The sequence below is a fragment of the Symphodus melops genome (genome assembly GCF_947650265.1).
Source record: "Symphodus melops genome assembly, chromosome: 8".
Lineage (NCBI taxonomy): Eukaryota > Metazoa > Chordata > Actinopteri > Labriformes > Labridae > Symphodus > Symphodus melops.
The window spans coordinates 24,965,441-24,977,631 of record NC_136698.1 but is presented as its reverse complement, the minus strand read 5'-3'; the positions used below and the strand labels follow the sequence as shown (position 1 = coordinate 24,977,631).

The window sequence follows — 12,191 nt, the reverse complement described above, 5'->3', positions numbered from 1 at the left end:
ACCGCTCCTTCTCATAATCCCCCAAAACCTGCAGCATGCATTTCACCCAGAGATCCACTCATAAGAGGCGAGTTAATAATAACCCAAATACTCTGCTCCTTTCCTCAAGTGACCTCATTATGAACTGTACAAGCACAAGACGAACTGACACACGGTGCTGCGGAGATTCACAGCTTCTTGGTATTAAATGTTAAAGCCGACAGTAAAGTTAAAAAGATAAAAGTAAATGTCAAGTGTTCTGGTTTGTGCATAAATACATCTCGTTAACATGACTGGAGAGCACTGTTCAAGCTCGGGGACATGTACGTCAACACATCAATGAACTGATTCCTCCCTCAAATCAAAGCAGCTTTTCAGAAAAAAAAAAGAAGAAGAATGGTTGTCCCCTCGCTCCTAACCTGATACTCCCCGTACGCCTCAGTCAGTCAGTCAGCTAAATGAGGTGGAGAAGTTCAACTTAGAGACAGAAGTAAAAGAAAAAGAGCAAGGAGATTATGAGGCAGAAACAAAGAGAGATGAGCCGAGTAAGCGGTCAGTACGTAGTGTTTGGAATAATTACAGGGTGCAGTCTTTGTGTAGCTGAAGGGGAAAATCAGAGCAGTAAGATCTAATCAGAGATGTTTAAGAGAGAAAACCAAAGTTTGTTTAGACCATATCCACTATCTCAACCCTCCACACAAACACCAGGGAACCATCCCAGCCCTCCAGCTACAAACTTTGCACACACAACTATGTGCTGCTGGAGCCGTGTTTGCTGAGAAGTGAGAGCAGAGGCTGCTGCTGCAGACCGGCTGCTGAAAGCAGCGCCCTGCGAAAGCTAACAGCGTTCAGGGTGGAGGACAGCCAGTTGATGGATGGGATTCAGTGGCTAACACAGGGTGCGGCGCTCAGGTGTTAACATGTAATTATGAGCCTTTCATTGGTCACTGCCAAGGAACACAGCGCACAATACAGAGCTGCTTAATCACGATCATTTGAAAGAAACGTTTTCTAGAAACACATCTGACACGTTTGCTTTCAATTGAACGTGGCAGAAAAAAAATAATGGGTGACCTAAAGAGGCTGTTGATGACCTACTGCGACTGCCGCTGCTGCAGGAAAAACAAAACACACGTTGATTTGCATGCAGCTTTAGACTGGTGTAATAATGAAAATATGTTCTTGTAATAATCTGAGTGCATGCAACATACAATTTGTTCACATGCTTCCACAGAACTGCAAGTGTTCATTTACTTTCTAACACGCACACGCACACACACACACACACACACACTTCCCGTGCAGCGCAGGTTGAGGCAGGCCCACAGCTGTAGCGTTCTTTTCTCCCTGACAGGCGCTGCGGGCGCATGCAGAAGTCAAGTCCTGACAAACATCAGGTCTTAAACAAGCACTGTTTGGCGCCTCTGGTCTTGTCTTCTTCATACCTGACATGTCATGTCATGCCTAGAGCTTCTCCCAAACCTGTTTAATTCAACAATAATGCAAAGGAGTTTTTTTTTTCACTCCCTTCTTTTCTCTTGAAACAGAGGTGAAACACCTGCTTCATGGAGGAAAATGTGAAGTTTTACAAAACCTCTCTCCAAGCTTTATGTTTTAAAAATAAGTCTCCAGCATCCGACTTAAACCCCAGAATGTTCTGAGTGATGACACCTGTCCCAAGGCAGACCTGTACACTGTCATGTGGCATCATGTTAATGTAGCCAACGCTTAAAGACTCAAATATGTGTCTGTCACTCTGCAGGTTAGCCATCAAACCCTTGTTTTCACCTGCAGGTCAAACCTGTGGTGTACAAACTGTTTTCAATAGCGTGCCCCTTTAAAAGGTTATTTCAGCCAAATACTGTCACCGTCTGATTTACTGAAAAACATCTTGTTCCAGAAAAATCCCTTCATGAGATGCACTGCTCTTTGCAACTATTGGCTAAATTCTCCCTGCAAAGAAAACCTGAATACTGAGGAGAGCTTGAAACAAGCATTAAAAATGATTTTTTTTCTCCCTCTATGTTCCCAATTTGTCCACTTTTTCTTTGTGTTTTCAGTGAAATTACAAAAATATTTCATTTTTTTATATTAAATCTTGAAAATGTTTTATCTGACTTAAATGTACATGTTGAATCACCTGATAATAGTCAAATTACTTCCTGAAGTATGCGTGCCTGATGTTTTTATGAACAGACATCTCTGGTACCCTCTGCTGATCGCCTCGAGGTATCAGTACACACAGTCGAAATAAAGAAGACGGCCTTAGACACCAAAATAAAAAGCACATTTTTTTTAAGAGAAATAAAGAAAAGTAAATTCTTCACTCTGAATTATAGAAGCTTCTTCTTCTTAAATTAATTTAAAAAAAAATGTTTGCTCTAACTTTTCTTCCAAGAATTATGAACGCTGCAAGAATGTTTGTGTAACTCTACACTTCACTCATAAAACAACACTTTTGTGTGTGTGTGTGTGTGTGTGTGTGTGTGTGTGTGTGTGTGTGTGTGTGTGTGTGTGTGAAAGATCGTTTCTGAGAGCTTCCAACAAACTCCACGAGGATTTGTTAAGTTCTGATCCAAGACAAACTCTTCTGCTGCTGATGACAGACGAACGTCGTTCTTTTTTTTTGTTTTTATACGACTACAGCACACCGCTTGTTTTCTGTTATGTTGCTGCAGGGCTCTTTAAGGTGTTGTTTGTTAAAAAAAATAAAAAAATCTTATAACCTAAACTGTAAGAGAATGAGCTTTCAATGTGAATTATGGAGAAATCCCAGGGCACATATTAAAAAAAACAAAAACCTTTTCAACTCTTGCCTTTGCATTTTTTCCCCCTCTACCTTTCCCATCTGTAGCTCTCAGGGCTTGTCTCTCTGTGCAGGGCGAGTCGTGACAAGCTTCTTGACACAAACAAGTCTCGGCCCCATCTCGTGAGGCGTGGGACGGGCCCGCAGATGTTCCAGGGACAAGCTGCGTCTTGCAGCCTTTCGCTAGAACACTCTTCTCTTTGAGCATTCGGGAGGGCTCTCCTCCTCCTCCTCCTCCGGCGCAATGTGAGATGCAACCATCAAGCTTAACTCTCTCAAAAAGACAGGACCCTCTCCAGGAGCATAGAGTTCAGGAAAGAGGCACACAGTATTTACACAAGTATTATCTACAGGCCCTCAATCCATTACTGTAATCCCCCCTAGCTCTGTAGCATCCCACTGATAGCCCACACCGTGACATTCCTCTCCTTTTCACTGCTATACCTGGTGGCAGCTAATACACACAGCAAACACGACCAATCTTCAGCCTCACAATAGTTGCATCAGTTGGCAACAATGGCCACCTCGTTTGCCACACTCCATTAATTTAGCAAAGCAAAGAAGATAAAACATCTCCAGCATGTGTATTGGTTTGACCTGAGTGTTTTTGTTCTTACAACATAATAAACGGGGAAACACCATGGAGACTGCCAACAAGGAAACTGTGTGGGAGCAATTCTGGGAAATGTTGTGTGTGTGTGTGTGTGTGTGTGTGTGTGTGTGTGTGTGTGTGCGTGTGTCACAGTCATCCTAGACAGGAAGAGGTTAAGGTGTGGGTTGGGGATTAGGTGTGTCTCCATAAGAACAGTCATCAAAAAGCACAGTACACAGTCCTCTAAGTCCCGTGGAAGATCCCGCAGGGCTTCGAAAAGAAGGGGGGGCATTAGCAGACCTTTGCACAGAGCAAAGCTGCCGTGGTGACATCTTTAGTGGCTCGCTGCCAACCGTCCGTCAGTCCGGCAGTCGAACTATTGGGTTGAGATTATGGGAGCTTTAGCAAAGATCTCCTGAGATCAGGTGAGGGAGCCTCCTCAGTGATGGGAACAAAAACTATAATCATAGCTGGAGAATGACCCTCTCTCTCTCTAAAGCAAAGGCAATACATTCATTGGTTTAACACTTTTAATATCTTCACAGATAATGAAACGTTTTCTAATAAGACTGTTAATTTTCTTCTGCTGAGCTTCCTCAAAAGCCTTAAAAAAAACGACAATTACTAAAAAATATTCTTCCGACCTGTCCTTCCCCCTTGACAGACATCACTATGCAGTATATCTAACGCCTGCAATACGAGTACTGTTAAGGGGGCGTGGGTTTAATTTTAAATAGGTTTTGTATAAGAAGTAAAGTTAAGACGTATCTTTTATTTTTTTATTTAAAGGAGCAACGATTTCATTGACTTTAGTGTTTTTTTTTCTGTTTAAACATGTTTTTTAAACTTTAGTTCATTTTCAGCTTCCTATGGATATTTAAAGGTGCGGCTGAGGCAGTCAGTAATAGCAAACTATAAAGTACGAGTATAAACGGCTCCTTGCTGTTTATTTTGAGCTCATGATGACTTAAATTGGTAAATATAAAGTGAAGGTGTCAGAAGAAGATAATAAGGAAGCCATCACCTACTTCTGAACGTTAAGTCAGACCCATCAAACCAGTCTTGCTATGTTATGACTGCGGGACACATTGTCTGTTGCACTACATGTGTGTCTAAGATGGGGATGTGTCCTAATGGGGCGTGCCTCTCCCAAAAACCACACTCTTAACCTCCTCACAGTTGCACAGCAGACAAACACTTTTGTTTTTTGGGACTGTGAAAATGAGAGGGCTGAGTGAGGCACTGTGGGAATTGGGTAAATGTCACAGTCCCACAGTCGGCGTGGCCAAGGAATAAGGTGAGAAATGGCCCAGCACTCCCTGCGTTCAGCCTGTTTACCTGGAGCGTTAAAAGCGCTTGCATTAAGCCCGGCAGGTTTCACAACGGTCACAATCGACATTTAACAAGGCCGACGTGTGAGGACTGTTTACGATCAATCTGTCACTGAAGATCAAAATGTGTCACCCTTTCTATTTGAAGAAATGACAGGAAGTATTTTAAGTGATGTGGGTGCATTATGTACACAGACGTCTAAACAGATGAGTCAGTGGTCATGACGGCTGGACTTTCCTGGTTTTATTTGGGTTTTAATGGCATTTTTAACATCTCTCTTTTCTCTTGAAAATACTTTTTTTCTTCTTCTATTTTTGTATTCACTGTTCTGGTATCTGTTTTCATTAAAAAGGTATACATGTCACACGTGCGTTTTATTATTATGTTTTATCTTTGAGCAGCACTTTGAAGGGTGTGTGCATTAATTAAGTTAATTAGTTTTATGGAAGTAATTGGCAAGATACATGACCACAGAGACTGTGATATCCTGAACGCTGATCAGGACATCCAAACATTAGCTTATTAATAAAAGGCATCACACATACAAGGACACAAAGTGTACGTCACTTACTCGGTGACTCGGCTGTCACCGACGATGTCCGCCAGGGTGCATTAACACACTGAGTTTGTGAGGTTTGTGATTACAGTGTCAGCACACGGCAGTGCAGATCCGACACATAAACAAGCGAGCGAGTCGGACTCTGATGCAACAGCTGTCCCTCAGCCCTGTCATGTGTAATGACAGAGCAGGAGCAGCTGGTTGTGTAGGTTTTACGGAGCGTCACATGGTCACATGGAGCTGCTCAGGACATCACCACACCTGGACCAACTGTTAAAGCTGTTTACCTCTGTACAGAGGAACTTTGGCAAAGTTATGAGTCAGCTGGAGTTTGAACATAATGAACATGAATGTGTCACCAGGAGCTACAAGTGAGGGTAGAGTTGAGAAATGAGTAGTTTAAGAAAGAACACATCTGATGGATAAGAAAAGGTGGTTTGAGTGCGTTTCTGTTCTGGTGACAGTCTGTGTAGTGCGCTCGTTCCCTTCAGCTTCACGTCTTTCATCAAGTGATGCCTCAGTGAGAAATGCCTGGGGTTTAGTCATGATTTGAAGCTATACATCTCAAGTGACATTCCTCCCTGCCAGATATCGTTGTGCAACGCAGGACTTTCAAACAAAGTGCACTTCAATCTGCCTAAAGCACAGATTGTCAGATAAGGAGTTCATGGAAGAAGTTTCTCTTTAACCTCTGACAGATTCGCATCATGACCAGTTATGATGACAGCCAGTGCATTAATGTGTCCCTGTAAGTCAATATTTATAGAGACAAGAATTTCACCCGCTCATAAGAAACGATATGAAACACTGTGGCTACTTATCGCAGCATAATAAAGAAAGGTAACTGCACAACAGCAGAGGAACATGTGAAGGTCCCCGAACAACAGAATGAGGTTCATCATCTCACACACTTTCAAACTGTCCAACAGGAGCAGGACATTTTACTAATCCATAAGGATTTTGTAAAACTTTTATTTTAAATATAAACCAAGTCTTGGCTAACTTTTCCCGTCTGCTCAAAATGTTCACCTTTGCACTTGTTCAGCTTTAAAAACAGACGTTTTCATTGATTGACGAGCACAGAGCCAATATAATATCACGCTTTATCTAAATGGTAAATGGGTGCCTCGTGCACAGCCTAAACACATTCTCAGGTGCATACACGTTATCGAGATTATTCAGATTAGGGTTAAAGCATTATTTTTAAGCACATTTTAGGGTTATGCATCTTTTTATCCAACTTTCATGTACTGCATTTTAAAGTTAAGAGCTGTAAAAGAACATCTTTTTATTTGTGTTTTTTTCTTCTTCTGCATCTTTGCCTTTATTTATAGGACAGCTGAAGAGAGACAGGAGGGGAGAGTGATGTAGACGTGAATCCAGGGGCCAAGCCTGAGTGTTAAAATAGTGGCGGTAACTTCTGTACACGGGGCAGACGCTCGATGGACTGAGCTGAACTAGCACCCCAGAAAGATGTTTAAAAATGAACATAATGATAATCACCTACTGTGCTACTTAAAGTGAGGAGTCAGTTCTGAACAGTGGATTGAAGTGTTCCTGTTATGCAGCCTTCATTTATGCAGCATCTTAAACAGGAGTGAGGTTGTGATAATTATTCTTTAAATTACTGAAGAGATTTTATTTCTATGCCAAACTAGTTGATCTATTCCCTTTGAAAAGTTGGACTCTTTACCATCCAGTGGAGTTTGTTGATTACCTATTGATGTCAGTGTGAGTGTGCTGCTTTGAACAAGTATCTCTTTTTAAGTTAAAAAATACTCACTAGCACTCATTAGCATATACTAATTAAATATGCTATTGTTACACAGGCAGGGTAGAAGTCGAAATGTCTCTTCTTAAATCATGCAGTAGAAGATTTTTTTTGCAGCTTCACCGTCAGCCGCCACATGGACTGCACAAGCTCACGTGATGAAGGAGGAGCTTACCGTCCAGGTGGCAGACTTGGCTGTACTTGACTGCTGGAAGGACACATCAAAGGTGTGGGGCCCAGCATAATCTGTGTTGGAGGGGATGGCCGGTGAGGGAGATAGGGCGTCGAAGGTGGAGCTGGGCTGGGCGTAGGGTGACGGGGCTGTCACGTTGTTCTGTGCGTGGTCGTTGTTGTAGGGGCTGGTGGAGGTCGAGCCGCCGTTCTGGATGTTCTGATCCATGCTGTTCAGGAGCCCCAGGTTTGTATACTGGGACTGGAGAAGAAATTGGGGGGGGGGGGGGGACAACAAAAGCATGGTTGGTTAACTTATTAGAATTGAAGGCTCTTTAATGTGAGAGAAAAAGTTTGCACATTAACCCCTAACATAGTTCTGGTAAACCACTGATGAACAACCTTTAAAAGCAGATGCATGTTAAAAGATTTTAATTTAAATTCCTACCCTGAGCCTGAAGTGTTAAAAGAATATATGTATTTACCATAAGAGCACATAAAAGTAATCACAGGATATTGCTTGTCAAGTGATGAGTGCTGGTGTTGAAGGCTGACATGACTTGCAGAAAGCATGCTTAGGGAAGAGCAGATCTGGTTTCCCAATAAAAAGAGGTATAACATAGTAACATAAACCATCTCTCCATGTGATGTGTTTATGGTCTGTCTCCTCTCTCAACAAATATGTTAACACGCCTCAGATCCTTCCTCAGAGTTATTTCCTAGCTGCAGCCGAGCCTTCATTTTGGATAAATACTTGCAACAAATTTAACTGTCTTCCCAACTGATCCTCTTATCTTAACAGCCATGGCTGTTCAGATACAGTAGGAAGAAGAGACTTATGATATCCATTCAAAATGGAGAGTACACCTGGGTCGTAGCCAGCCCCTTCCTGCGTGCTCTGCTTGCCATTCACCCCATTCCTTTCCATTTATAAATGGCACATTCCTGGACGAGGTGCCAAGGTTCTCGCTCTTTAGACAGTCATTAATCTCTCCAGGGCCTCTTGTTTATTCCAAGCACGGCTGACCACAGCTGTCCAGCTCACACCCAGAGTGCTGCCAGGTGTTCGTGTGCGTTAGATGACCAACAAAACACAGACTAAATAAGCTCTGTGTCTCTGCATCAATGCATTGTGAGGCAATGCTGCTGCTGTATTTCACACAGCTCCACACCGACAGACTACCACAGTCAGACAGACACACCTGAGAGAGGTCATCCAAGTCAACCTCAGCATACTTGTGAAACAGTGCCACAGGGTAGCTCACAGCCTGATGAGGGTCAGTGTATGTGCAGCACAAGGCTGCTGCTTAACCCTCCGGATACAATGACACCAGGGCTTATAGGAGCTTGTCTGCAGAACAATGATGTTGGGCATGCAGGTGTTAGGAGACAAGTGCTTCATGAATGGAACACACAGAGACACACACACCTACACACACACACACACACACACACACACACAGGAAAGATAACTCCACTATGGTGGAGACCCTCCAGCCTTTAACAGAGAGGCTTCCCCAAACACACTCCTCACAATGGCCTAATTACACACATCATTATAAAGAGTTTAAACCAATTGGCCGAAGCGTGGACCTGCACATCGGATTTCAGAGAAGTTAAATTGGGAGGGTTCAAACAGTAAAAGCTCATTCTGCAACTGAGTTCAGGAATCAGCTGATGAAGAGTATTATTTAGATTCCAGTAAACAAAATCCGCATACAACTCATCCTATGGCTTGGCTCTGCTTCATTCATGAACAAATGTAAAAAGAAGAAAGATTACTTCAATGACAAACATTTACAGCCCAGTCTATGTTGTCCACCAAAATCAACTGGATTAACAAAAGTGTATTTATGTGAAACTGCTATATTCAGTATTTTCATCCTGGCCTAAAAATACACAGAGCTACTAGAAACAAGCTAAGCTAACGCCAGCAGCTTAGCTCACGGCCCCTCCAGACAAGATTTGTCTGCCTAAGAGCATTGAAGAAATCCAGATGTTCAGTATCAAACTGATATATTTAACGTAGCTGCTCTTCCCAGCACCATGTGGTGTTGTGTGGCATCGTCAAGTTAAAAGCTGTGCCAATAAGAAAATCTTTGCATCAGCTGTAAAGCTGTAAAGCTGATGCAAAGGGCAGCTACAAGACATTCACAAGGACAGCACGGCATGACGAGGAGTGTATGCTGCCATTATGGTGATATGGTGAGGTAAACGTTCTGGGAAATAAGTCGATTTTTTTGAAGAGTAAAGTCATTATTATGTTGGATAACACGGGGGTACCTGTACAAATGTCTCTTCAAAAGTTTAGAAGTTAATCTGTTACAGAAGAGGTTTCGTTCATCAGTTTTATTTCCTCCACAACTTTTTAAATGTTATAGGGAAGAACATCCATATCATTATTTTGCATGGCTGGCACAATCTCATGTTTGGTCAGTGCTTTCTCGATCGGAGGAGTCGCCATCATGATATCATGCGTATTCTTTTGAACTGTGTTGTAATTGACTGCTCAGCCGTTAAGGGATGACACAGCCTCCCCCCTGATGCTGGCAGCTGTAAAAGGTTGATGTGACAGGCACTAATTATCAAAGTGAAATCTTTACTCTAAAGAAAAGGTCGATGCTGGCGAGGGACCAAAAACAGATAAAAGCAGGGACATACAGTACAGAGTCCTGGGTAATGCGTCTCTTGGTCTAAATGAATCAAGGATAAAGCCAGATAGTGTGACCTAAACTCTTCATGTTTGAATGTTAAATTGCCTGGAAGTCTTACATCAGCCCTGGGTGAGAGAGTTTAAGGCCTTTCTCCTCATTTCCTTTCATCAGATCTTATTCCACTATAATACAGCGAGCATTTAATAACCACTTTAGCTGCTCTTAAAAATTCCTCCTGTTTATAGCCGAGCCTGTGTTTAGGCCTTTGGGATGTCAGGCTGCTAAGCAGGAACACGGTAAATACACGCAGCCTTGACATCAACAACAGCCTTTAATAAAGTTTTGGAAAGGTTTCACAGTCTGGTTGAGGCTTTCGAGCCCTTTTCTTTGTCTGAGCTAAATGCTGAGGTAAGCAGTTCTGGCCAACAGGAAAAGGAGAGCGTTGACGTTGGGAGTGATGGCCTGTATATCACATATCATAGATAGTTCAAATGCATAAGGCAGCACTAATTCACAAGCTATCGCTGATGCCAACAGCTTGGCATTTGGAATGACATTCACAGTTTCAAAATACTTCTGGTGCAGTAGTTATAGTTAGGCCAATGGGATGATAAATTCATTAGAAACAAGAACGTCTTATCAGTAGATTTAACAGTCATTATTAGATTCATATATTGAAAAACATTCATTTTAGTGAGCTTAAAACTCTATGCAATGTTGTAAAAAAAGGGAACACCAGGACTAGTTTCTGATAAGTTACTTTTCACCGGGCGCCAATAACTGATGTCTGCAGAAATCTTCCCCTGATGCTAATTAAACAGTCCCTCCTTTGACAACAGAAATGTTACACTGTTGCATAAAAAATAAAAAAATGAAAGATGATTTAAAGTTGTTTCTTATTTTTTGAACATTAAATGCTGTTGCAGCAGATTTTTTCCTTTCATTACAAAAACACCAATATTTTGTCTTTCCTTCAAAGCTTGTCAGAGTAAATTTGAATACATGTTTTCTGTTGTCACTCAACATTAAAAAAAATGAGCCTAGTTCTCAATATCAACACAAAGAAGATCTTGATCATCTTCAGCTTAGCACATAGTGTGAGCAGTGGCTGCAACATGAGGTGGTCACAAAGTGTAAGCACTGATAAATCCAGAGCTTGGACGACCACGAGATGACAGGAACCGGAGCAGACCCGGCCTGAGGGGGGAATAACTCCCATTCCAGGCTCTCTGGTGACCTACTCTGTGTACCCTGGGCCAGCATATAAAAGCATCTTGGGGACTGTGATGAGTGACCACAGGGGAGGGAGGCATTAAAGGCTCAAGAGGGTTTCGGGGGTTGAGGTGGGGCTGGGGTGGGGGGGTCTATCTACACCTTATACCTGCTGGGGTGGGCAGAGCAGGTGATTGTATCTACATCAACACACCATTAAAGCAATTACGATCCTGGGCTAAACAGCGGCAGCAGAAGCCGCATTCTAATGGCAGCTACAGCTCCCAGGAGACTGGGGGACTGGGGAACCCGATACCTCACAAACGGGAGGGATTGAGCCGGACACCACTTAAAGACCCCCTGCTCAACACCTTAAAAAGACAGAGACCTGAGACTACTGCTATCTGCAACCTGCAATCTGACAATCTATCACCGCTCACTTGCTCGGCTTAAAGTCTGAATGCAGAATTTGGTCGGAAAACACTAAAACCCAAAAAGCTCTGCTCAAGAGTTCGCTGAAATGTCAAACAGCAGAAACAAATGACTTCCTGTGTAAAGGGATGATATTGAAATTCAGAAACTAAGGAATATATTCCACATAGATTAAACTTGAAAAAAAAAAGGTAGATAAGATTTGCTTCATGTAGAAAAACTTCAAACCCATGCTCTGATTAAAAATGAAGAAAAGCATTAAATATAAAAACTGTTAAACTCCCTTAAAGAAGCTTTTCAGAGTTTATCAAGCTCATCGAGCTCAGCAAACACTGACCCATTAATCATGAAGCTTGCACTTTCATTGTGAGAAATGGTATTACAAGCTCTGGCTCCTGTGTAGATTGATGCATTATTCTTTTTATCCAAAAGTAGTTTGTTTTTGTCTTTGAAAGAAAAAATGTAATGTGTGTGTTGGTGAAGGCGAACGACAACTCCAGATCCTACAAGTATCCTCAAAACGGCTCATCAAATGTTTCGCAAAACACTAAAAATAAAAAAGTTGATTTGTTTATTTTAACTGACTGTATTTTAGAAATGTATTCCTTTTCTTTTTTAATCATTGAACAGAAACGTTGCACGGCAGAACAATTTAAAAGTCCTCCTGAAGTTGGTTTCAAGTT

At 42.1% G+C, this 12,191-nt stretch overlaps 2 protein-coding genes across 7 annotated transcripts in view; one reads left to right on the top strand and one right to left on the bottom strand.

Annotated features, from left to right (window-relative positions):
* LOC306828231 (basic immunoglobulin-like variable motif-containing protein) overlaps positions 1-12,191 on the top strand; it is a 367,160-nt gene that overhangs the window by 105,733 nt on the left and 249,236 nt on the right. The window lies entirely within an intron of this gene.
* Positions 1-12,191, bottom strand: part of tp63 (tumor protein p63) — a 34,003-nt gene that overhangs the window by 9,773 nt on the left and 12,039 nt on the right. For all 5 annotated transcript variants that reach the window (XM_079350532.1, XM_079350533.1, XM_079350536.1 and 2 more), the window contains one exon: positions 7,215-7,472. In XM_079350532.1, the coding sequence (XP_079206658.1) occupies positions 7,215-7,472 (258 nt within the window). The remainder of the gene's footprint in view (positions 1-7,214; positions 7,473-12,191) is intronic.